At 28.7% G+C, this 27,488-nt stretch overlaps 3 protein-coding genes across 3 annotated transcripts; 2 read left to right on the plus strand and 1 right to left on the minus strand.

Annotated features, from left to right (window-relative positions):
• Positions 1 to 4,475: 4,475 nt before the first annotated feature.
• On the minus strand, positions 4,476 to 22,375 carry LOC126847335 (rac GTPase-activating protein 1-like). The gene is made up of 12 exons (XM_050587475.1): positions 22,107 to 22,375; positions 8,322 to 8,437; positions 7,473 to 7,675; positions 7,283 to 7,409; positions 7,033 to 7,199; positions 6,824 to 6,971; positions 6,586 to 6,751; positions 5,921 to 6,041; positions 5,439 to 5,833; positions 5,239 to 5,365; positions 4,999 to 5,162; positions 4,476 to 4,923 (listed from the first exon to the last, which is right to left on the minus strand). The coding sequence occupies exons 2-12, from the start codon at positions 8,404 to 8,406 to the stop codon at positions 4,845 to 4,847; spliced, it is 1,782 nt and encodes a 593-aa protein (XP_050443432.1). The 5' UTR covers positions 8,407 to 8,437; positions 22,107 to 22,375; the 3' UTR covers positions 4,476 to 4,844.
• Positions 10,399 to 20,324, plus strand: LOC126847330 (uncharacterized). The gene is made up of 6 exons (XM_050587470.1): positions 10,399 to 10,672; positions 11,460 to 11,682; positions 17,032 to 17,141; positions 17,790 to 18,068; positions 18,136 to 18,336; positions 18,405 to 20,324. Exons 3-6 carry the CDS (start codon positions 17,042 to 17,044, stop codon positions 20,141 to 20,143), a joined length of 2,319 nt encoding a protein of 772 aa, XP_050443427.1. The 5' UTR covers positions 10,399 to 10,672; positions 11,460 to 11,682; positions 17,032 to 17,041; the 3' UTR covers positions 20,144 to 20,324.
• LOC126847345 (ATP synthase subunit s, mitochondrial) lies at positions 15,361 to 16,598 on the plus strand. The gene is made up of 4 exons (XM_050587491.1): positions 15,361 to 15,599; positions 15,675 to 15,895; positions 16,104 to 16,266; positions 16,332 to 16,598. The coding sequence occupies exons 1-4, from the start codon at positions 15,508 to 15,510 to the stop codon at positions 16,438 to 16,440; spliced, it is 585 nt and encodes a 194-aa protein (XP_050443448.1). The 5' UTR covers positions 15,361 to 15,507; the 3' UTR covers positions 16,441 to 16,598.
• Positions 22,376 to 27,488: the final 5,113 nt, after the last annotated feature.

Below are 27,488 nucleotides of genomic sequence, written 5' to 3' on the forward strand. Positions count from 1 at the left end.
AAAAATTATAAGCAATTAACTAAAGAGTGTCCTTGGATCTGGATAAATGTTTAATAATCATATGTAGTATGTATTAATATTCTATATTTTTGAATTATGAATTATTTTTATTATATATATTCTATTCTAGAGATTTTATTGATAAATATATTATATTGTATAACAGTAGAATTTGAACTTTTAAATGTTTTATGTCATAAATATTGTTAATATTAAGTACTTTAATTCTTATATTCAAAAGTATTTACTAACGATGGTATACAAGAATACATTATTCGTCATGGAAAAGAAAATTATTTATTACGCTGGCTGTGTATAATTGTTACTCTAAAATCGTTACGAATACTTACCGTTTTGTCTGCTACTTTTTATTAATTTTTATTATCGATATCATCATAAAGCAAAATATTATTCTAAGATAACCCATAACATTTTTGACAAAATTGTATTTTTTTATATTATAGCTTAAAAAATTCTTATGTAAGTTAAAATATTTCTTTGTAAATCGAATCTTCATAAAAAATATAATCTTGCCTAGTTTTTACTTCGGTAAAGTTAATTGATATTTTAATCAACCATGATTTTTAGAGTGTTTTTATAATAGTTTTATCTTATTTTTAATAATAATAATAATTTATTATATAGTTATTTGACGTGATGATAAACAAAACAGCAATTTATTGTAGTAGTAATAATAACAATAATTTTTGTCAGTAGTAAGTACTCTACGACGCTAATTAGGTGTAACTAACTAAGTAGCGATATTGTGAAATGTTAAAAAATTATTGATGTTTATTATTTATGTTATACAAAAAAAAAAAAAAAAAAAGGAACATGTATTTTCTCTTTTTAAAACTATAATATTTGCTAAATGATTTTATTTTTAAAAAAATGTAAATAAATAATATACGAGCAAGTATAAAAAAAAATGTCGTTTCGTTATATATATATATATAGTTTTCCTTCTAATCATCACTAGCTATCTTATAGGGCAACATAATATGATTCTATACTGTTTTTGACCAACAGAAAACCGTATCTTGTTATGTGTTGACCAATAAAACTGCAATATTGTTTTAATATGGACGTGTAGTGGTGGTCGAGCTCTTAAATTGAAATTATCATTTTACGTGTAATAATTTTAATAGGTTATTGATAATTTCAATTTAAAATCGACCATTATAGATTGTGTGTAAACGTTAAATAATCTATGTTCAGTATAATACGTTGGATTCTGTTTACGATAATGGTTACTGGTCTACCGTTTGTAAAAAACGCCCCTTTGAATAATAATAATTCCATTGGCATGATGTTGTTCAACTCGGCATATGAATGTAAATTATGTACATTATGTCAGTATTACTGCAACTGAGGTTTGTGCAATGAAAAATGAAAATTATGCGTGCACGTGGAATTCGAACACAGCCGGTGTGGCTATATGGTAATTCGACTTGTGTGATAATAATTGTTGTTCAACAGGAAAATGCACATGTAAGGCACATACATGGTGGACGGCACGTGAGGTAATCCGTCTAAAAGCGCAGTCAATTGCTGCGTGCAATTTAATAAACGATGATATTGTTGTGAAAGAAAAAAAGCTATATGATTGAATAAATTAATCGAAAGATAAAATAGAAAAATGATAATATTATACAATTGACGCATTTAAATATCACAAGTGCACCGCTTGTGCATATCTTGAATGCAGTCGATTTCACGGAAATCTAGCCCAAGTACGTTTGTGTTTTTATTAGCCAATCCGGTTGTGTTAAACGGTTAATTTGAAAACTCAATGTATTAACATAATGTAATAAGTGTTATGTTATCTGTAGGTTTTTTTTTTTTGCTATTTAGGTTCTACACTTATAACTCGCAAAAGTATTATAATATTTTAAACAATAATCAATATATTAATGTATTATAATTGTATGGTAATTGGCTTAGATAATAATATGCCTGTGCGATGAACGGCCAACGATTGAATGTACATTCTATTCTATGGATATTATATGTAAATTAGTTGCGTGCATATAATTATAGAATTATTAAGCCATTGAATACGATTTAAAAACAAGTACATACCTATATAAGCCAAAATATAATTCCAAATTTGTATTTTTTGTTGTTTACTTAGTTGCAAGCATGAAAAATACATTAGGTACATTTTTTAGGCTTACAAATAAATATTTAAATCAAATATTTGAAATGGCTAAAGCTTAGGTGTAACCCTTAACTTGGCAAGGGCTAATTTTGAAATGTCTAAGATAATTAAAATAATAGGTACTACTATTTAGGTAGCCATGGTAAGTTATGTGTAGTAAATATATGTATCTTCAAAGATACAATGCCAAGTTAAGGGTAGGTTGCTCTAACATTTTTTCATTTAAATCTCGAGACGGGAGTAAAAACTAGTTTAGTCACAAAAATATATTTGCAAGGCCGTCATGGGGTCTAGGACACTTAAGATTCGGACCCCGAGTAGGAAAAAAAGTCCTCCCCTTCTTTAAATAGATTGTTAGTGAACGTTCTACCAAACTTAACAACTATAATACATATTCTGATCTTTAAAATAAAGAAGCGAAGATTGATGATGACGTTTTTGAGCCAGAACTGAGCTTGTAAGAAAAAAGGCTGCGCAACAAAATTTTATATCGTTTCAAAAGTCGTATCGTTGCACTGTTGTAATATCGCGTATAACATGTTTTTAATTGATTTTTTTTTTACAAGTTCAAAATCAATTACGCTATCAAAATTTCAAATAAATGTTGACCCTGCTCAACCTAACGAGTTACGACGGCGCTGACCTCGAGAATTGAGGAAATTAAAAAACACATAATTAAGCATAATATTTTTTTATTAATTACCTAACTAATATAATGTTAGTATAAACGACCATTTATCTATAGATCTATGTTTGGTAGTGGCAGAAAGTAGTTTATATTGCAACTAAATTTGGCCAGACGTTTACTCCATACAATCTATACAGCTTAATATATTACTACCTGTCGGTCTGTTTTTCTACAATAACTGGAGACTATAGACAAATTCGACTTAAGCACAGTAATTTTGGAAAACTTACACACGGGTCATCGATAACCAACCAAATGTAAAACTTAAAAATTCGTGGCAACATCTAAGTTCTAAGGGTTTTTCTCAGTTTTTCAATCCTTCTAATGGCCAACAGACTGGAGCCAATTAAACACACAAACCACGAAATCAATACATGCAAACAGTTTGTTCTTTATTGTGTTTCTAAGTTCTGACTTATTTATAAACGACCACCTCATGAGAAGCAGCCATAGTTCATCGAATTATGATTAAAATTACAACGGTTACAAAAAATTCGACACCAGTGCGAACATAAATAATAGTCATTAATGAGCTTAGGGTTATATTCTGTTTAGTGAAAAGCTGGCAGTTTGACAATATATTTGTATTGGTTTATGTTTGTTATTAGATGTCATAATAATCTATGCCATAACACTAGTTTGCGTTGAAAACAATTATTCATTTACAAACACATTAATTGTAGAATCCAATAGCTATGTATTTATTTTATGATCAAACGGCTAGAAAAATAATGAATATCACATGTCAACAGAATACAAATTTTGATTGATTCATATTGATTCCAAACAAAACAAATTTCATCATTGTAATATGCAACATTTTTTAAGAGTTCAGCAAAATAAAATTTAATAACAGGCATCAACTAGAATAAATTATTGGAATACCTAATAAATTATAACACAAATTTATTTAAATAAAATTTTTTTTAAACAATTCAAATTTAATAAAATAATAACCTGATGTTTTTTTCTTAGGGCGATTTATTTTACAAATACAACTTAAGTATGCCCAACATAAAGCATTGAAATTTTTTAATTTTCAAATAACATTAATTGAACATAATTATTATTTCTCTGTATAGTTTATTTAACAATCATGTCAATACTATGTATGGATCATATCCATAAGTATAGTACAACAACTCTAAACAACACAATTATTGTATCATAAGGAAAATAAAATATACACCATATGTTGATTGGAACAATATAATATATTTATAAATATTATTTAGGTTAGTAAAAATACTTTTTGATCATACAAACTATCGACAGTCAATAAAAATGTTGTACTGATAAAACTGTACTATTTGTCAATATTTTTTTTTTTCAAATATAATTTGATAAAGATTTTATTAATATAGTATTACAAAATACATTTTATTTTATTTTAAGTAGTTACAGGTTATATAATTATTAACATATATAATTAACTTATTATTTAATTTTGTTCGCTATAAAATTAGGAAATAATACTAATAATACTAAAAGTAATTATAATAGAAAATATAGACTATTTTATTTAGTAGTTAACTAATTATAAATAAAAATAATAAATAGGTTATTACTGAATGTAATAAACTAATTAAAAAATAAATGTTTGTTCGATATGATTTAATGCAATAAAAATTATATTGTTTGCACGTTACATAAGTAGGTATAAAAAAGAATGTAAAAATCACAAGTTGTACAATAATAATAAAAATACCAATAATACATATTTCCAATAGCTTAATTTGTTGTTCGTAGATTATTAATAGACACTTAAGCTATAGATTAAAAACTGACCAATGTAGTCCAGTTTAAAATTATATTTGTTCGAAACAATCACATAATAAAATTTTTCGTTACATAATTAAAATAATAAAAAAATTACAGAGGTTAAAAAAGCAATGGCGATTTTCAAATGTTAATAATTATTAATTGTGTTATTACTATTTTAGCAAAACGACAAATGTGGTTATGAAAATAGAATGTTGTTTAATCTTAGGTTGATTATTTTTTTTTCAATTCAAGTTGCTTGATTCTAGCAGCTTTAACCGATCGTGGCGATTCTAAATAACGTCGTTTTGTGCTGAAATTGATAATTAATATTTACAAAATTGTAAATTACAAATTACAATAGAATATATTTAACAAAATCAATTACCTAGAACCGAAAATTCGTGTGTTCTTTGTAACTGGAGTACGTATTGGCTGTAATGGACGGGAAGGCGTGCGTTTCACTGGCGTGTTTTGCACACGCAGCGGAACTAAATTGTTCAAAAAGTTTGACCAATAATCGGGAGATAATTTAAGCATTTCTTCGACGACCTAATTAAACATACACACACGTCACATAATAAGTGTGATTATAATTACGAGAAAAAAAAATCAATTTGATACAGACTTTATTGCTCAATTCGCAATCGAAATACATATTTTCGGATCCCTCGCTTGAATAACCGACAATGGTCGGACCAAACATTCGAGCTAAATTAGTGATTGGCATTTTGCAGTCTGGAGACGCTGCGACCCTAAGTAAAAATCATATACAATATTAATAATATTATTTAATGTGTTTAAGTTTATAAATAATTAGTTTCATACTTTTGTAAATGCAACATCAGGTATGCAAGCGTGTTGCGGTTAGGTTGAGGCAGTTGCGATATAGCCTGGTACAACCTGTGTTCGTTTTCGTCTTTTGAATTTCTAACCGCGTCTGTGAATGTTTTCCAATCGTAATGAGGAATCAGCGGATCATCCAGAGTTCTCAGGAAGTCTTTCAGACAACCACAAATGACGTGTACATCAATGTCGGATAAGTTGGGTACTCCTTTGCGGAATTTTTCTTTTAACGCTTTGACATCTTTTTCCGAGCCCGGTACTCGGTATAAGCCAACAGTATCGAAACCGCGTTGTTCAATTTCGTTCACACAGTGTATCACTAATGCAGGTACCATCGGACGACCGTTTACCATCGGTGAATAATCCGCAATGCGACCCTAAAACGACAGTTTTGTTTTCAAATAATACCAAACTCCAAAGGATTGATAAAAATGAATTATAAAATATATAATAATACTACTTACGCCGTTCTTATTTGGAGTATTCCTTACAGGAATACAAGGCAAAGGCACTTTGTCTTTGTGTTCCAAATGAGCAGTAGCCTTACAGTCCAAACATTTCACTACGATTTTATTGAATTTGACTCTAAACCATATTAAAAAATAAATGTTATCTTGGGTATTTATTAGCTTTGATACGGAGCTGAGAAAGTATAGATTTTGTAATGATGTGTTTTTATTTTCTATATTTGTGTTAAGACAAACAAATTTTTTTTATTACCACTAGGCCGATTTTTTCATGTAGCGAGTTTATAGTATTTTTTTAAGGCTAAAAACAAACATAAAGGAAAGAAAAAAGGTCACCTTTACCCCATCAAAATAAAAAAAAAAACTTCTTAATTTATCAATCAAAATGTTCAGTAGATTATTTTCGATTGAAAGTGAATGACATAAAAATGTTACTATTTCTTTTATTTTTCAGTGTTGTCCACTTTTTTTTTTTTTTTTATAGAAAAAACCCAAAAATATCAACACGTTTAATGTCTTAAGACAATTTATGTTTATATTTACTAGTTTTTACTATCTATAGTTTTGTATCAAAGTGTTTCTTTAAAAGTGATTTTATCAATTTCAATTATTATTCTTGAAGACCTGTGATGGCTTATATTTTATATAAAATAACAATTTACTTTTTTCCACAAGGTCCACAGATTTCTGGAATGATAATATTTTTCTGAGTAAAATTGTGGGCTCTTTTGTTTAACTTATTCAATGCTGAACTCGAATGAATTGTGTTGGGGGCATTCTGATTATTTTCATCACTACACGCTTCTGAATCAAACGAATCTAGCGAATCTAATAAAAATATTAATGTCAATTAGTAATGTTTATTTAGATTGAACAACAATAAGACTATGTGTAACATACCAGATATCGGCGGTGCACTCGGAGTTGGAAAATGGTTAAGTGGTTTAGATTCAATGACGGATTTTGCACTGATGTTTCCTCCCATATGGCCATGTTCCAAAGTGACAGTTGTAGTAGCTATGATTTGACCTGGAGTCGAAGTTATCGTCTACGGACAGAACAAACAATTATTAATATTTAAACATGAATTCTAAAAAATAAAACATTACTTCAATTTCTTTTCTCGTTTCATAAGTAGGATTTTGATTTGACACACGTTTTCGTTTGACAGTACCGACTAATTCTTGTTCCCGGCGCTTGAGGGCTTCTTCGAAGTTCTTTTCAGAGTCCAAACTGTCTTCTGATCTCGAATAACTGATGTCTGACAATATAGACTCTATAACACAATCAATTGAACAACGTAAAATAAATTACCTAGTTCACAAAATAGAAAAGAATAATATAGAAACAATTTGTCACCTGTGGTATCGTGTCTTGGCATTTGTTCAAAACGTATTTTATCGTAGTCCAACATTGGTGATCCCGACGGGTTATTACCAGGATTTATTTTGTTAAACGCCTTGTAATAATCACTAAGCTGCCTTGCCTAAAATTTCAACTATGTCATTAACCTTGTTTTTTGGATGTGATTTTCAAAAAACAAAATTACCATCGTGTCTCTTTCAAATTCGACATGCCTCTTTTCTTTATTTGCTTCATCTAGTAATTTACTTGAAGTTTTCAATTTGTGCATCAATCTATCGCATTCGATTCGCATATCGTTGAGTTTTTTTTTCATAATATCCTGATCGTCGCCATTATCTTTTAGTTGTTTGCTAAATGCATCCAATGCCAAAATTTTCTCTCTATAGTCTAAACAAAATAATAAATTGTTGTACAAAATCTGCGTACTTTTGGTCGAAAACAACTAATTCTAATTTTAATTGTACTTTGAAACGCTTAATACGACAATAGTTTTAAAAAACGATAAAAATTGTTTAATACTTGCTTGGTGTATCAATCAAAGTACATTTATAATTTTTGGTTTCTATACAAATGTAAACATTATTGAAAAACTTAAAAATTGAAATATTTCACACATGAATTACTGTTTGACTAAAAATAATTTAAAAATTGTGCCTAGATGATACCTTGTAAATGTAATGAAGAATCCAAATGTTTTTTTTAAAACTTAAAATTCATTATATGAGTTGAAAAAAATAAATTAAAGATCAAAATTGATACATTCTTCCTGGGTTAATATACATGTTTACAAATTTCAGCTTAATGTTAAGTTTAAATAAAAAATTGCCTATACAATGTGCTTTAATAAACATTATTGTAGAGTCATTAGGTCCATTAAATGAAAAAACTAGTTAAAATTATACGTATATAATATAATATTAAATTTTAGAAAAAAAAAAATTATGTATTTTTTAGTTACGAATAAAAATGCAACTGTTCGAATTAAATTTTAACGTTTAATATTTAATGCAGAGATAATTTTGAAATCACTGACCTTTTTCCACAGAAGTATCCAGTAACAGTGCTAACACATGTCGTACAAACTCATCGTATTTTACAACTAGAGATAGCCGTTCCATCTTGTTATTTCGAGTGGAATCAAGTATTATACTGTAAAAATAACAATTGTTCAAAGTTACTATATCTTTACACGTGATATCGTGTTTGTTACAATGTATAAATAATAAAAAAAACGGTAACAGAATCTTAGTGTTTAAAGTAGATTCGCTATCTTTCGTGAGTCTCGATTTATGACTATAAAATAATTATAATTAAAGTATATTGTTTTGTTAACAAGTCACTTAAATAATAATAGATGTTTAAGTTCTGTGGGTTATCTATCGTTAATTCTGTAGTAAATAATAATACCTACACATATTATACAAAAGCCGAGGAGAATATATTAAAAATAAAAATGGTGGGACGGTCGAATTCAATTCTGTAAAGACTAAGGGGTAAAAATAAATTCACTTGTAAAGCAATTGACTACTAAAAAAAACAACAACGAGATAATAAGAGTAACCGGTTACATCAATTAATAGAGAGGGCAATGTCTTAAATGTAATATAAGTAATAAAACAAAACTGTATTATAATATATTCGTAATTTTATAAAACGAAGAAGTAAGATAAAAGTATAGATCAATAGTTCTAAAATTATTGGCTAAACTATATATACTTAAATAATAAGCCAAGCTGGCTAGAGTGGCTGCCTTGATGTTTTTAAGTTTAAAACAATACTTGTAAATCTTGTTTTTTATTGTTACAATTTTAGTTAAATTATTGTAAGGTAAAATATTGTTTACTTAAATATAATTTTCGAATACTCGACGTACTGAAAATTATTCTGAAACCGATTGGTAGGATTTCTCTTAAAACTCATACCAATAATGTATTTCTTGGTTCTCTTTAAAACGCGCTGGATATGCGTGACCGACAGCAGTAAAATATGGCAGGGATGACACAGTTAATGTAGAATAGGATTGAGCATAAATACAAGTATTGAGTTCGGATGGGATCTTTGAAGTTTTTCTATGACCTATAAATGGCTTTTGACGACCAGAGAACACATTTAGAAATTGTTGTATATTGGTTTGTTGTGTATATATACCGATGAATATTATTATAAATCATTCTTTTAAACGATACTGAAGCACTAACAACTTCATGCGGTTATGCAAACGACTAGACCATTTTCTTTATTCTTATTTTGAATGAAGTTTTGAATTTTTACATAAAATATTATGATTATCAATTTTATACCACTCGTTAAATGGTTATCTACGAATTGTAAGGCTGCAACCAAAATTATAGTAATCATAATGCAATAAAAAAACCAAGTATAGAACTTTTGAAACAGCGTACTATTTTATTTTCCACTCGTACAACCATAAAATACTCTGCGATACCTACCGGGTAATTCTTTTAACGCCCCACATCAGTTTTCTTTTAAAATAACTGATATTTTGTAGGTTTTCTGTTTGAAAACATTTTTGTAGTTTCATCAACTTTTGAAACTAAATGGTAACATATATATTTTAATAACTTTTTAAATTAAGAATAAATATATATGTTACCATTTAAGTTTCAAATGTTGATAAAGCTCTAGCAAATACTAAACAAAATGAACATATAAATTACAATTGCAACTATTTTAAGAGTAAACTAGTGTAGGGCGTTAAAAGAATCACCCGGTATATAGCTATACTTCAAAAGACACAGTAGGACGAGGGATTAAGTTTTTTCGCCCTTAATGACGCGTACTAAGCCCATTGCGAAGGTCAAATGATTTAGTTACAAATCGTATCTTCATTGACGATAAGATAGTACAAACGGTAAGGTGAAAATACTAAATAGTTGAGCTCGCTGAACTGATTTTTTTTTTTACTGATTTGTCGTATTTTGATAAATTATTCGAATGAAAAGATATAATAAAAATATTCATAAATAAATGACATACTATTTTCTGCAGAAAGAACCGCACACCGTGTGACACATCCCAGTGCTAGGTACAGGGTAGTACAGGAATATTGTGGTCGATAAAATACTCTTCCATTTATACGTCATGTTTATAGACCAGACTCGAAAAGAATAGCTACTACAATATTACATCACTCCCAGAAACAAAAACAACTGCACGTTGATAATTTGCACGAATGATATCAATGAATTGTTTAGAGTTTGGTGGTTTGGTTTTAATAATTCAGTTGTTGGCTCAACAATTGTGGAAAATAATGAATTATACATCATTTGAGACCTACACGAGAAAGGAAGGTATTTTCGGTGCTTTCTTTTATACAACGAGTTTGTAAACAAAGTACGAATGTCACTCATCAGTAAAACTCAGGTAACAAACAAAATATATTATTAATAATAATTAGGTACAGGCAAGGATCCCACCACAATAATCATAAAATATAAAATCTGGACATGTTCAAAATATATAACTACCGTTTTATTATTTTAAAAGTAAAAAACTCATTCCCAGACGTGTTGTCTTAACATTTTATTCACTAAATTTAAACTTATAGCAAATTTAATTTCTAAATAAAAATGCTGAGGCGTTCGCTTAATAGTAATTATTTATGTTAAACAACATTTTATGAAAACTCTTCCTAAATTTTTTTGCAAGCTTCGATAACATTTTTTTTTCTTGCATTCCTTTAGTGTTTATGACATAAACATTACCATTTATGATATATGATATCTTTCCATTAAAGTACGTAAACATCTATTATTTAATAATATACTGATATAATTTTCTCCAATTTTTCTTAAATTTCGTTTGCATTAACTATAGTAAAAATACCTAATCATTAAATTAAAACTGTTTTATATCTTTTGAGTAAATTGATAAAGTTGTCATTAAAAAAAAAAAAAAAAAGTTTAATGTTGAGCGTAAAACTAATTTGTTTGATCTTGGCTTCTTTCATAAACCATGCGATTTTTTAATGTACAAAAACATAGTCGATTTTCAATGCATACAATTTGCTCAGGACGTGAACACTTAAGTCTCATCCTCGGGTTGACATTTTACCGGGGTAATAAACTGATAATTTTATGTAAACATTTGAAAAAAAGATACATAACATATTTTATTTAAAACATATTTTTGCATTTTTATTGGTCGACAGTGTCTATAAAATATGGCAAAATTGCGCATGCGTGATTTTATTTGCACTCCAGAGGCTCCCGATTTGAATCGATACGTTTTTCATTGTTCCGAAACGTTTCACGGGCACCTAGATCCTTAGATCTTGTTGTACAGCGCACGAGCTCATAACATCATCAACTGACGGAAAACGCCGAAATCAAAACGTTGATATAAGTGTGGAACGGCTTTAAAAAAAAAAAAATGTGAGTAGCATTTAAATACAAATAATTATTCATATTTTTGTGGGTAATGTTTACAATAACGTTCGATAGCCCGTTTTAAGCTAAAAAATAAAATACCGGTAGGTCGGTGTTTGTTTTGTAACAATGGGAAATTTAGACGGATAAGCCTGTAAAAACTAAAGCTAAAAGTTGTAGACAATGCGGTTAATTTTCTGATACGGATACAAGATACGTTGATAAACTACTAAAGAATTCTAAAGTACAAATTATAATTATAATTTTGTTAACAAAATGTATTTTTCAAACATTTATACACTTACTAATTAGTATAATTTTAAGTATAGTTACTTAACGTATAATAAGCAATTAGTAATGTTATATTAGTAAAATAATATACGTTAATTATGCGGTAACTAATGATATTTGTACAATAACAATTTTTATTGATACATTATTTTGTGTCAAAGTGCGCCTTTGACAATAGTTGTTGCGCTTACCTAATATCCTATATAATTATATACCTAAGTATATAATTTAAGCTAATACATTTTGAAGTATCATATTATTATACTATAATTAAGGACAATGTTTTTAGATTTTAGATAAAAAAGTAGTACTACATTCTTTTAAATTTGGTAAAAATAAAACATTCAATAATTCCGGAAAATGTTGAAGAAAAAAAACGTGATCCCTAATTCTTGTACCGTACGAATATATGTATTTGTGATAGCGTTTTCAACGCCTAACCAAATTTGGGTTTGGAATACTTTTCATTTACTTTCGGGGAGGGCACTGAATAATTCTCAACAAGTGTTTAGATCTGTTGTACGAGATTTGTATCTTGTATTAACTGTTTATAAGCAAATCGATAAATAACGTACAACAATAATCATAAAATTCAAAATATTAAAAATGTTTTGAATTTTATTTTTGTTAGAATAGTAATCGCTTAATTTTAACACATGGATAAACACAATGTTAATCTAATAATCAAACGGTTTCTACCAATACATCATTCACTTTGAGAAACGTTGCTACTTTTTATTTTATCAAAGTTAAAAATCGAGTTTAATTGTACATGTTCACACTGTCTAGTATGTAGAACTATTAAGCACTGATAAAATAAATTGTATACTTATTAATGTGTAAAATGCTTAATGTTATAGTTAAGAAACTCCGTTGTACAGAATAATGTCGTAGGCAGTACTTGAATATTGTCAAAGAATATTATGTTTTAATTAAGGTGTTTCTTTATCGTCTGGAAAGCAGGAAACGCATATTAAAATGTATAACGTTTGTATAATACAGACAGGTCCTTAACGTGTTGGCAACGTACACCCGGATTAGGGTACATGGTTTAAATTACCACAAATAAATTGTCTTTATTAAAAAACTTACAATAGAGCTTGGCGCGTGAATAATTTTATTTGTGCGATTCGATGAAAACCAAAAGAAAGACACCAAAACCAAAGACAAATAATTACTAAGAGATTAAACAGGAAATTATGTTATAGTTAATTGCTTGTACAGCGAATAATATTAAGGTTATTTATTGTTAGAATATCGTCCTTGGAAAATATTAAACAGGGAACAACAATAATTCCTGATCTCATATAATAGACTTGCCTTTGCACGATTTTAGTTTTAGCAAAATTTCAACAAAACCGGGGCCGATTGAATCACGACTAATAAGTTACAAAAAATAAACACTTTGTGGCGTTTCTTTCAAATGAAATCAAAGGTATCAAAACTTCCTGTAATCACGATGAACAACATAAGTATACGGTAGTTTTAATAGGTACAGCACGTCTACTGGTCAAAGACTTCAAAGATAAACTATGGAGTTTTTTTTTTAGTAAATACGGGGTTTGAAATTACTAATTAATATTTCCTATATTTTATAGACAATAATTTGTTTGTATCGAAATTTCCAGGTAATAATTATAGTAGTTGTTGGGCTAAATCTTTTTTTTACAACATTTTCAACCGTGATCAAAGAGTTCTATCCTATGTCGGTATTGACTGGTAATAAAAAAAAAAAAAATAGATCACGTCGTTGCAGCAAATGGTCGGTTAAAACGAAACAAGCATCATCGACCAATTCGAGATGATGCCTAATTGTTGGGTTACTTTTTTTCCTCTTTTTTTTTTATACTTTTTTCACCGCCGGCACGTAGTAAACCACATCAAAATGATGACGAACATTAAAAATAGTATGAAAACCAAGCCACATGGAAAACCGCTGCACACCGTAACTAATAGGCTAATGGAATCGGACGAATGACCCTTCTACGCAGATACAGTAGCTGCTGTCAATGATGATAGCACAGAATCACTGCTCTTTTGGGGGCCTTGAACTTGGCCGTCAACAATACACGATCAAAAACCACACAGACATTTACTGGCTAACTTAGAATTCGTATAACTTTATCGAAAAACCTAGTACCTAGTATTCAAGTTCTTTGAGATTTTGGAACAAGTATCAAAATATATCTATTTTTTGTTTTGGTTTTTTTTCTCGTAAATCGCCTCCGTAAAAATGCATCGTTTTGTCGAATTTCCAGTGTGTTCTATACATTTGAATAATTTTCTATAATTTATTTCAAATAGAGTTTTTGTTCCGTTTTTATTGCTAAACTCAGAACTGGTCTCAGAGTTAATCTGTTTAAAAGCTATTCTTAAATAGATACATATTTTGTTAAATTATCAAGACAGCGCAGTGAGGTCGAGTCATAGCGAGAACGAACATATTAAGTCAGAGAGGTCACAGGTAAAATCAAATACATGTTAAAAATTGTATTTTCAGTAATAGGGTGGATACAATTAGTGATGTTTGTCATTCTATTATAATATTTTGTTTTCGTTACTCATATGTCGAGCTTAAAAATATAATGAAAATATTTTCCTGATACCTGTTTATTCATTCACTCATAGCAAGCTGGAAATTTAATACGCCGCGAGTGTGATTCCTTTTTTTCTTTCCCTAAATAAATCTCGGTCTTTCGATCTTCAGCCCGACTATCTGAATATGGCATTAATTTGGTTTTTAGTAGCCTCTAAAGTTGTAAAGAAGTTACAAAACTACAATTAAGAATTTTCTAATTTTCATTTGAGTTAAAAAAAAATTCTACATTTATTCTGAGACCAACTTTGAACAAGAAATAAAGAAACTGTAACTTCAAATACACTTCATGAAATTATTCAAACATACAAAACACAATAATAATAATATCAAATGGAGTCTTATAAAATGTTGAAATGACGACCTTGTTTAAGAAATTTTAAAACCAAATTAGGATTCAACAAAAAAATTTATCTAATTTAGTTTTGTTTCAAAAAAACGTCAAATTTTGTTGTACGGGGTTATTTATATTAGGTTATGCCCCCCTTGGTTAGTCCAATCGATGAATATACACATTTTTTTACTACCTTAAGTTAATATTTATAATTTTCATTTATAAAAATGAATATGTTTTTAATTGATTGATCAGCATGCATGTATGGCCAAATTTCGAAATGGTTTGACTTTGAGTTTCGACTTTGCAATAATGTTAATTATGTGCTAACAGTGAAAAATCCCTAATTAATATTAATTTTAAATGCAAACTAATTACAAATGGTTTTGTATTTGTAATAATGGCCACACTGATCGCGTGTCAAAAACATTAAGATACATTAAGTCAAAATGGGCGATTTGATAACACGGGATTGCCGACAACAATTGGTGATATCTGTTATTGTTACTAGGTAGTACAATTTGTTTGTTTACATTTTGAAGTTTATCGTGAGTCACCGTTTTCTGTTTACAATTTGTGGGATTTGATATTTTCGTTTTGAATAATCAAGATGTTGAAGACTCTAATAAACAGCTCGACGAAAAGAGTAATGTATAACAATCATCGTTACTTATGGAAATGGGTAGAAGATACCTTTAACCGGCAAGTAATCTAAACAAAATAAACTTGAAAATACAACAAGTTCGGTTATTGAATTTGTTTATGTTGAATTAAAAGAGTGGAAGAAGATCGTATAAAAGAAATTGGACCAAACATGGCATGTGCTGAATGGTTAATGAAAAATGGCGCACAGATTAGATGGAAAGGTTGCAAGGAATTTGTTAATCACTACAATTGTTTACCCGCAGCTACAAATGGATCTCTGCAACAGTTTAAAATCGAACAAGTCTATGCTGGAAAAGAAGCTTCTATATCACATGTTGGGTTTAATTACTTTAGTAAGTGTTTTATAAAAATAGATTTTCTCTTACGATAAAATTACAAATAAATGTTGCACCATTCATTTGTACAAGATTAAGCTTAAATGTTGATGTTTAATGAATTTAGTATAATATGATTTTTGGTCTTTTTTTTGGAATTTGTATGATGAAGATAACACAAATTACTTTGTGTTACTTTCTATTAATGTTAAAATAAACTTTACAGAAGGTTGTAAACATATTTCTACTGTATCATTTGTTGGATGTAACACAATAGAAAACAAAGCATTGAGTAACTTGAATTTATTAGCCGAGTGTTTAGAACATTTGGAAGTAATTGGTTGTGTAAATGTTACTGACAATGGAATACTGGCATTAAAAGATCTACAGTAAGCTCTGAAATAAAGATCACTAATATAAACAAATAGTACACTATAGCTATACATATTTGCAGGGCATTAAAAACATTGGTATTAAAAAATCTACAATATTTTACGAAAACTGAAGTTATTAGTCAACTCAAAGATGCATTGCCGAATTGCAAAATCAAACATGACAAATAAATGTTTGAATATAGTTAACCTATTAGGTATAAATTTAAGTTAGTCAGTAATTTATTATGAACAATTAATTTATCACCAGGTATTTGTAAAATATATGAAATATAATGTGTTATTATTTTACTAAATTGATAAATAAATGTTATTGTTGTTTACCGAAATTTAAATATTTTTATGTGTACATCCATTATGCAAGTCGGTGAACCGGCATACATAAAAAATATTGTTTGAATATTTCTTTATAAATGTACGTGGCTTGTCCATTGTCAGGTGAGTCATAGTGTGATACAAAATATAAATATATATATATTTATAAAAAATCCACCAACTGGATTATTATTTATTATTGGTGTATTTTTTCACATGAGAAATAACTTGTAGATTTAACCTACATGTTGGTAATGACGTTTTAGCTCTTATAATATCATAAACACAAATTAAAATTATAAGTATGAAGATTAAAAGTACTATCGAACATAATAAAAAAAGTAAGATGATGGAGAAACAATGACACACTTAGTTTTGTAAAAATAATTAAAAATTAAAACCGATATTTATTACTTTTTTAAACACAAGATTTTTTTTAATTTATAGAAACAACAGCATGAAACAGAGTTCATCAATACGTTTGAAATTGAAGCCACTCAAAATGATTTTTACATTAAGCATAATGCTAATGTGGAACATTTCTATTATAGTTGCAGGTAATTTACTTTTTGTTTTGTTCTATTAAAAATCAAATGAAAAAATCAAATGCGTTAATATACCAAAAAATTGTGTTTTTTTAAGAAAAAATCCCACTACTTAAACTTTTTCAAAAATGTTTGCTTGATTACATAAATACGTCTCGTATATTATGAGAGAACTCGTAAGCCTTCATTTTAAAAGTTAAATAAAGAGCAATGTAATATTATAATATTTGTTATTGTCTGTATATTTCACAGTTATAAAAGGCAATTGCTGAATGGCCAGTATAGATTTTCTTGGAAAAGATCAAAGAGTGATCACGTGTTATTTTTTTTGAAGTACAGTGTACCTATGCATTATATTATGGTAGAATAATACATTATTACAATGATGACAGATTCAGCTTTTGATTGACACATAACGGTTGTTTATTCTTTACCGTTCATGTTATAATCTATTCACAGTAACATTAAGATTTTATAGCAACAGAATTATTAACTTTTATAAAACTGATTCCCAGAAACAGTACTTTTTTGTAGTCGTTCAAAATATAAAAATAAACATAGTTAATGAAAACAAAAAATATCTAGTGCTAAGCTCAGCCTAGCTGTTAAAAACAAGACATTGAAGAAGTTTAATATGTATTTTTTTTTTAATTGTTTCAGTACCATTAAGTATTTCGTACTTAAATCAAGATGAAAGTATAAAAAATGAACATTTTTTATTACAAAAAGGAGGTGCAGATAGACTAACCGACAAACATAGTTGTTCGGTTAACGGTTCTTTGTACAAAGACGGTGAAAACATTATTGGAGCAGCAGGACCTTGCGAAGAATGCATTTGTCATCCGCCTAATGTGGTGTGTTCTATGATGAAATGCCCAATTAGTAGTGGCTGTATTACTATCCAGTTGCCTAACAAATGCTGTCCCATGTATAAGTGTGGTAATATTTTAGTGCTCTATTTAATTTTATTTCAAAAATTAATATTATTCTATTTTTTTTTCTTCAGACTGCGAACACAAAGGTAGATTATACAATAACGGGGAAAAAGTTGATTCCTATGACGATTCTACTTGTAGAGTTTGTTATTGTAACGGCGGAGAAATAGTTTGTACTTCGATAATGTGCTACACGCGGAACGATTGTCAAGGATATTACCTACCAGGAGATTGCTGTCCAAAATACGATAATTGCACGTTGACATATTCAGGTATGAAACGATATTATAATTTATTATAAAAAAACAAAAAGTTTTATTTTGTGTTTATTTTTTTACAGAGCTTACTCACAGCCAAGAAAATTATTCTAAACAATCAAACATTACAATCAATTCCCACAGCCTTACAACAACTGAGACAAATTATAACGAAGATGAAGATAGTATTAAGAAAAGAGAAATGACCAGCAGTCTACAATTAAATATACCTACTGTTCCGAACATGGAATTATCGACTAGTTCTGAGATCGGAATCACTCAATCGAGTACAACAATACAAAATAATAATTCTGACGATATATCAGTTTATAACAGTGCAACTGAGATCATGGTCAGTAAACTTAACGTCGTTGAAGAATCAACACATTCTTTTTTGGGTATTAAAACTGATATACAAAGTATTGGAATTTCGAATACTGGAACTTCGACAGCAAATAATGATGCAACTGATACTACTTTACAGAACACAGAACCAGATTCATTTTCAGAAATGTTTGATGATAAAATTGAAACAACAACAGATATTGATAATTCAGTTGTAATTACTTACCAAAATGGTACAGAAAGTGTAGTCGGTGTTAACGAAGTACCATATGTTAGCACAGAACAATCTTTTACTTCAACTGAAAGTACTAGTACTCAAGTAGAAACTTTCGATCCAAGAGACTTAAATACAGGAGTCAAACGACCAATAATAGAGTTTTCTACAGATGTATCTGAAGTAAATTCAACAACAGACGACTTAGACGATGAATTATTCAGGGAAGTAACAACACCACCGCCGATGGATAAATCGACAGTAAGTGTTCCTCATAAATTGACATTGGGAAAATCTCAAAGACAAACGGAAGATGAGGGAAATACAGAAATAATTTTTACTGATTTAGAAGATACGCCAGACATGTTTGGCCCAAACTTTGCTCATCGGTCAAATAAAGTACAAACAGATGTAACTGCGGATAACGCGGAAAACAATACGTACTCAGATTTAGAAGACACACCAGACATGTTTGGCCCAAATTTCGCTCATCAGTCAAATAAAGTACAAACAGACGAAACTGTGGATAATGTAGAAAACACTACATATTTAGAAATGACTATGCATGATAACAATTTAACAACGTCAAATGCAATCAGTACAACAGAAAGTAATACCACAGTTCCTTTGTACACTAGTTATAATAATAGTTTAGAAGATAAAATCACAAATGACCCTATCACTAATCAAAATCCAATATCAACATTAGAAATCATTAATAACAATAGTCTATTAAATTCAGAAATTGAAAAACAGTATAGCTCAACACAAAGTATTCAACTAACCGAAGTTAATGATAAAAACATTTCCGAAATAGATGTAGCAAAATATGATAGTGAGTGTATAAATAACAATTGCACAGATGGCCATAATTTAAATGAAGATTCATCTACAAAACCCCAAATAGATTTCAGCTCAGCGTCAGTGCCTTTTATAATTACAGCTAAAGCAGTACCAGATAAAGCATCATCTCGATACATAGATGAATCAATGCCCTATCCAGATGAATATCCAGAAGAATTTGAAACCATTCAAAACGGCCCTTCAGTTATCATTACACGAAGAACATATACAAGTATTCCCGACGTAGTTTATACAACCACTACAATGGTAACATTACCAACATTAGACATGATATACAAAGCAAGTGAAGGAATAGAAAATTATTTAATAGGGGAAAATCAAACTACGACTGCTCGACCCAATAATAACAAACTTAAACCTCTTCAACCGACCAATTCAACTAATTCTACAAATAATTAATTTAAATAAGTTTTACCAAGTGCTTTATTTAATGCACTTATATTCATTAAAACGTCTGTAGCAACACCAAATTGATTTAAAGCAAATGTACAATTTTGGAAAAAAATTATTTAAAATCGATCATGTCAACTTGTAAAAAATGAGCAATTAAAAAAAAAAAAAATCACAAAATTATTTTTCATGCGACAGTATTAAAAAAAATAACTATAGTAATAATTACATACCTTTTTAAAAAGTATAATATTTATTTTATTTGTTGTTACCATTCGGAATTTTAGAATGAAAACAATTTAATGATAGGTTAAATAAAAATTAAATTAATTATATAATAGAAATGTTGTGATTTTGTTTATTTTAAAACAAATTTTAAGTTAAATTACTTACATAAGGTCAGTTTTTAAATTGTTACACCAAAGATATATTTAAAGCTAAATTTTTTGTTGGTTATGTCTGTGTTTTGTTTGTATGTTATGGTAGGTGCTGAATAATAGTTCAGAAAGAATCATTTCATTTTCTCTGTATGAGGGGAAAAAATGTAGGTATTCAAATATTTTATGTTACCACAATATTATTAATTAAATATATATATTAAGTAATATACTAAAGTGTTAAAAGTACCTAAGTAAATAACTATTATCACTGCTATAATATGTTTGTTATACAATTTAATATGAGCCCGTCAAAAGTAAAGTGGTGTAGGAAATATTTTTTTCTTGTATATTATTGAATCTATTTATTATTGATAAAAGGAAAGTTTTTAACAATTTTACTAGTTATACACACACATAAATTTCTGTGAGAAAATTAGTACTCGCACCATTTTGTTTTTGTTGGTCTCATATAGATAAGTAGATTTTAGGCATTATACTTAAGTTTAACTTATTTATGTAAATTGTATTTATAGAACTTCTTAATGTGTATGTTAGATTAATATTTATTTTATATTGTAAAGTGTAAACAAACCTTATTTAAAACTGATTATAATGAAAGCAACCCTCTTACTTTGTTATCGTGAGATATCATTTCTGTGTTTTAAACTTCATTCTATATAAATTTGGCATTACGGAAAATGTTTTTGTAAAAAAGAAGAAAAGGTAAATAAGAATTTTTAAATTAAACAATAATTGTGTAGCTGTATACTCAAAATATTGAGCGTGCTAATAATTTTATAAGATATACAATAAATTAAAGCACTGATATCATGAGATAGTTTCCAAAAGAATATGCTACCCAGGATTCTATATCATTAAAATATTTGAATATCGAATGAAGTACAATTAATTGTTCTTAGTTATTTTATTTTATTTAAAAGTATTTTAGATATATTAAATTGACACCAATGTTTTTGAATTAATAAATAATTTAACATGAGTATAATTCAGAAATTTTAGTGTTATTGATGTTTTAATATAAACTAAGTTTGAACTAAAAACATATCAACTAACCATTTACTATTTTTGGCATAAGTTCATACTGGAATTAAATTGAAAAAAAATGTCTGCAGTGACAAAAATTTCTGCAGCCTGAATGTTTAACAGCCCCAATTTTTTTTAATACCTTTTATGCTACAATAGCATTCTTATAATATTTCATCCACCCCTATTATTATATGAATTAATCACTTCAGTTAAACTTTAAATTCCACGCAATTTTGATTATTTAACATAATATTTCTAGTTAAAACTCAACTATTACTTACTACTAAAATTGGATATGATTTATTCATTTATAAATAAATTTAAGACTAAAAAAAGATATTGGTAGTATTTAAAACGCATAGATATCAGAACCGTGTATTCTATAAAAAAATATATATAATAAACATTAGCTAACTAATGTAAATCCTAACGATTTAAGAAATTTGATTAACTAAATCAATTCTTTAGTTTTCGTACTTCATAACTAATGTTTTTGCCATCATAATTTTGAATATCTGTTAATAGTAGGTATTGAAAGAACTTACCAATAAGTACTATGACTGATTACAATGGTACCTGTATACAAAACTGGAAACGGTATTTAAATCAGGTGTCAATTACACGCACAAAACATGAAAAAAGTACACATTCCAAAATCAATTAAAAGTGTATGTAAATTACAAATAAAATTAAAAAAACTAAACAACAACTACAACAAATCCAACATTGTAATTAGTCGGAATTCGGTAATGGTTGGTCGATGGTAAAACTAAATACTAATTGCCATTTGCCAAAGCCCAAATAGTCAATTGGTAACGAGTATCAACAAAAGAAATAAGAATCGAGATAACCAAGAGTGTAGGTTTTTAAAAAATAACCGTTGTGGTGAACAGTGTAGGCAACCTACGCATACTAGCGACCAGCTATGCCGTGTGGTGTATCCGTGTATAATCAAATGGCGGGAACGTAGTAACCCGAAGCCGTAGATGATAGGATCATATTTTGCTTACTTAGTCGATTAGGCACTTACACGGGTAGTTTTTAACATTGATTATATTAACCAAAATTTACCTAATCTGTGAAAATACTATAATTACTAACTAGTAACTAAGTACTCAGTACTGTCTACTACCAGTTGACCGATGGAACTACCTCCTGTCGGTTGTCTGTATACTGAACGAACCAGCAAATGACCCTTTACCCGCTGTCAACCTTTTTTTCGAAATATTTTGCCTCTGTATTTAAGCCACCTCTTCTCTCGCCACAAAGATCTAATTGTGCTAATACCCACGCTTTTGACCTCTCATCAAACGGCTTTTTCACCTATGATATATTTTTCCATTATTCCTATCTTAATGGTTGGCGTACTCCAATATTTATTTACTGCGATATTTTTTAAATGATAAGTCCATTTGTACCCTCCCTCAACTTGTTAAAATACAATAGATTCTGTTTTATTTCGAAACATCGGTTGCATGTTATTTTGTCCCATAATCCGAAATTTAAAAACATGTTAAAATAAAAAATGTTCAATCAAATTAAATAGGAACTGTTTTATCGATAGAGAAAGATATGTTACAATAAATTAAGTAATAAATAATGTAATAAAAACATAAAATAATAATAATAATACGTTTACAATATTGAAAAAAAAATACCTATTTATATTATTTTAACCAAAATAAATAACATTAGGAAATGGGAAACGAATAATTGCTGGATTATCGGGAATAATTGATGTAATGTACTCGATAAATGTCCCAATTATCCGATTTCATGGCTCAGATAAGCGGTTAACATTTACACTACAAAGTACAATCATTTTGGCATCGTTGATCGGCTTTCCTAATTAACCGGTGTCGTTATTGATAAAAATCGAATTCATTGTCTATTCCTGCATTGAGAGAAGTTTAAAACCATACAATGAACACTAATTGATGAACAACATACATTTCGCCCAGGTAGATTTACCTCCAACAGCATTGTCACCTTAACCATAGATTTAATATATATGTAGGTTTTTTTTATTATGTTAAACGTTAATTAATTTGTATGGTTATCACATTGATACATCATACTATTACAACTGCATTAATAATTTAAACACCAATATCCTGGTATACAATAATGGCAATGACACTTTAGCGTTTGTAATAATATATTTTTTTATTAGTGTGTGAATTATGTTCGATAGCACTGTATGAAAAAAGCTTAACTTTTCATCTCGTGTTTTATTTTTTCAGTTTGTATTTAAATTATTACTAGTAGCAACTATAGAAGGATTTTTTTTTTACATTTTTTAAACAAGTTATACCAGTTATACCATGTCGAAAAAAGACATTTATGAAGAATTTAGACCAACGCTGGTTTATTTGAAGATGGTCACATTGTGTAGTCTCACGGACGTATTTTCGGGTCAGCCAATGTTTAGATTTGGCCGTAACTTGATGTACCCTGTTGTAAGTGTATCAAACTACAAAAAATAAATACATTTCCAAACATTTTATTTTTAACTAGTTTAGTTATTAGCATTTAGTTTTTAATTATTATTTAATTAATTTGAAAACTTTTTTTTTCTAAAAGATTATTATTTTTTTGAGATAGAATTTTCGGTCTAATTTATCAACCAACAAAATTAATAAAAAACTAAAAATACATAAATTAGTCGTCGCAAATCGCAATAGTTATTACAACGAATGAATTTCGATAATCTTGTAAATCTTAAAACAATGTTTTCAATTTTAAATATATTTTACTGGTATTAGGTGGTGTACATGGGATGTTTATACGTAGTTATTACGAACGCTCAAAAGCAGCATTCATTTCACGTGTGGTACTGGACATTTAGTGTTTCTATTCGAGAAATCGGTCGTATGTTTACATGGACATACGCAGATCGACAAATACCGGAGATCTTGGCTAAAATATACAAATTTGACATGGACATCGATAAGCGCCATTTACACTATCGATCAAAATCTGGGCGCTTTCTTCCTATTTATGTAATGATTTACATGTGCATGTTTGTATGCAGTATAATAGAGATTAGATACATCGGTATTTCATTAGAAAATTTCTACAGCGTGGTTTATAGGTAAATGGCATTTAGATTATTAAATTTTCAAATATTACAATAGTAAAATGATACATATATATATATATATATATATATAACATTAAATAAATTTATCATGATGATGCCCACCAACTATTTATTAAGAAGACGTCAACCACCGTTTGAAAAAGTAACAAATGATATTTATCAACATAAATTATTTAAATAAAAAATGAATAAACTAAAATAAATGAAGTGTCATTAATAAAATCTAAAATTTTATCATCCTTCGATTAGATGAATGGAAACGCATTCTGTTCAAAAGTAATATTTTTAACGTTGCCAAGGGCACTGTGGTGGTCTTAAAATAATTAATTACCAAGACTCGTCATGTTTATACTAATAAATATAAACCTACATAGTAGTTTTAGCTTTAAATTAATATTTTGTAAAAAAAATGTCTTACGTCCTATTTGTTACTACTTAATAAATAGGGAGTATAACGTCCTCTTAAGCAATAAAGAAGAGATAATTTTTCGCAAAATCGTAATTTAGACCTTGAAATATACTTCTATCTATGAACATTAATGCACTAATGTGGATTCTTTTATTGGTACCTAATTATTGTTAGACTAGCACAGCCACTTTTGTGGAAGAAATGAACATTCTTTTTATTTAACCTTTGGTCGCATTTCAAATATCATACATTTCTGTAAAGACCCACAACAGTAAATGTTATTTAACGTTTGAACGATTCTTAGGTCAGTCTTATCCGTCGGTTTCAACGAACGCATTTATATATATATATATATATACACAGTATAATAGTATGATGTCTATGCCTGTGCAGGTACTGGACTACGTTATATCCTATCATATATTTGATTTTCTGCGATCAGCTTCGTATTCGATTTCGGGCAAACACACAGAGATTGACTTCTGAAGTAATACAATTATTGTTGACGGCGAGACCACTGCAGGCCACATCGCATGTCATCGAATTAGAGCGTTTGGCTCACAATAGACTTTGCGACCTCATCAAAGATGTTCATGAAGCGTTCGGACCACCGATCGCCTTTTACGTGATGACAGTGTTTATCGAACACTTAGGTCGGTTTTACTCCTTACTACACTTAATGGCGTCGAATCACACTTCTCAGTTGGAAATAAAAAACAATCATTTTCTGGCATTGGAATCACTGCTGTTCATGGCGCATACCTGGACCGGCATGTACTTGATAGCACATCATTCCGACAAGCTCGTCAAATCGGTAAATATATAAATATATATATTTGTTATTGTTAATTAACAACTAAATAGACAGTAAGAAAATTTCGACTTAAAACAGTTTAATGCGATATTTTCGAGAACCGTGGGACGTCAAATCACCACGGCTGTGATTACTTATTCAATTATCAAACTCACTCAATTAACAATTTGTTTCTAATCACAGTCTAGATATATTTAATAGCTTTCTACTTTGGAAGGCAGTGAACTACGGTGTATATGCTATAGCTAATAGCTATAATGTCTACACCTCATAACTATATATTATTTCAGAGTAAAAATATTATAATACATTTGAGAAGTATACCATTGCTGAGATTACATAAGAATTGCGCCAATCAGGTACTTTAAATACGCACATATTCTGTGGGGTTTTCCCCCTTAAATAATTTTCTCACATGTTCCCCGAATAATTAAGGAGAAAGGAAAGGGTAATGTTTTATAAGACTAAAATGCGGTTAGTCACTTTCCAAGGTGTTTTGTTTTAAGATTTAACATTCCTTCTATAAGGGCTAAACGGCATAATTAATTTTTTTTTTTTTGAAGTTGTGATATAAGCTTTTATATTTTTACTATTTTATGGATTTTCTAATAAATCTAACTAGTTTTCTAATTTCTAAATCAAAAATTGTTCTTTTAGGCCCCATATAGAAAAATGTGTAAAAAATGATATCCGTTCAATATACAAAATTATGCCAAATATTGCTTATCTTAAGTTCCTTATTAAACAACTCTTCCCGTTTCCCTTGACTGTGAATGGTTAAAATTAAAATTCATTAATGATATAGGTGATTATATTCATGACTCAAGTACAAAATACGAATTCAACAATCAAGATTTCCGGTCTTTTTACATTGGACTTAAGTATTTTACCATCTGTAAGTATCTTAAACTTTAGTATTGTAATTATTCTAAACTTACTAAAAAAAAACATTGGATAATTAACAGCATCGACAAAAGTTCAACAGTGTTGCTTTGCTGTTGGTTATTTGCTTGTGGATTGAAATATCCTAACAATAAATATAAAATGTACTAAAAGTGTATACATAGTATAAATATAAAGCTGCAAGTATTAAGTATGCTAGCAAATTCTGTAATTATTCAATTTTTTGTTTCAGTTAACAATGTCGTTGATCACATACATGGTTGTGGTGATACAACTGTCGCCGGTCTTAAAAATGCTGTTTGTAAAACTTTCTTAAAAGTGACAAATAATTTATATTTGTTCTTAATTTGTTATACTCTTTTTTTACATTAATCGTTGTGTATGTATGTTACGCTAAAATAGCCGGTAAACCCTAAAGTAACCGCTTTGGTAGATTTTATTAATTTTTTGCTACTAAACCACTCATTTCTCAAACCCTACTAAATGTTTGAAAAGTATGAGAACCCTGATATTGCTTATATAATATAAATTAGCGCCTACTGTTTATGTACAATGACAAAAATGGTTTAAAATATATACCGTTTTTTATTTTATCAGGTTATTTTGTTCGAAAATGTAGAACAAAATGTTCTTTCGGTGTTAGTAGAAATTCCTACCCATCTAAATAATTTAGAAAAAGCCAATATGCAATTACAATT

This window comes from Adelges cooleyi, unplaced genomic scaffold (assembly GCF_023614345.1).
Source record: "Adelges cooleyi isolate 19-005CV unplaced genomic scaffold, UGA_ACOO_1.1 ACOO_flye_CR_arks_rails_tigmint_CR_PRNA_108, whole genome shotgun sequence".
Classification (NCBI taxonomy): domain Eukaryota; kingdom Metazoa; phylum Arthropoda; class Insecta; order Hemiptera; family Adelgidae; genus Adelges; species Adelges cooleyi.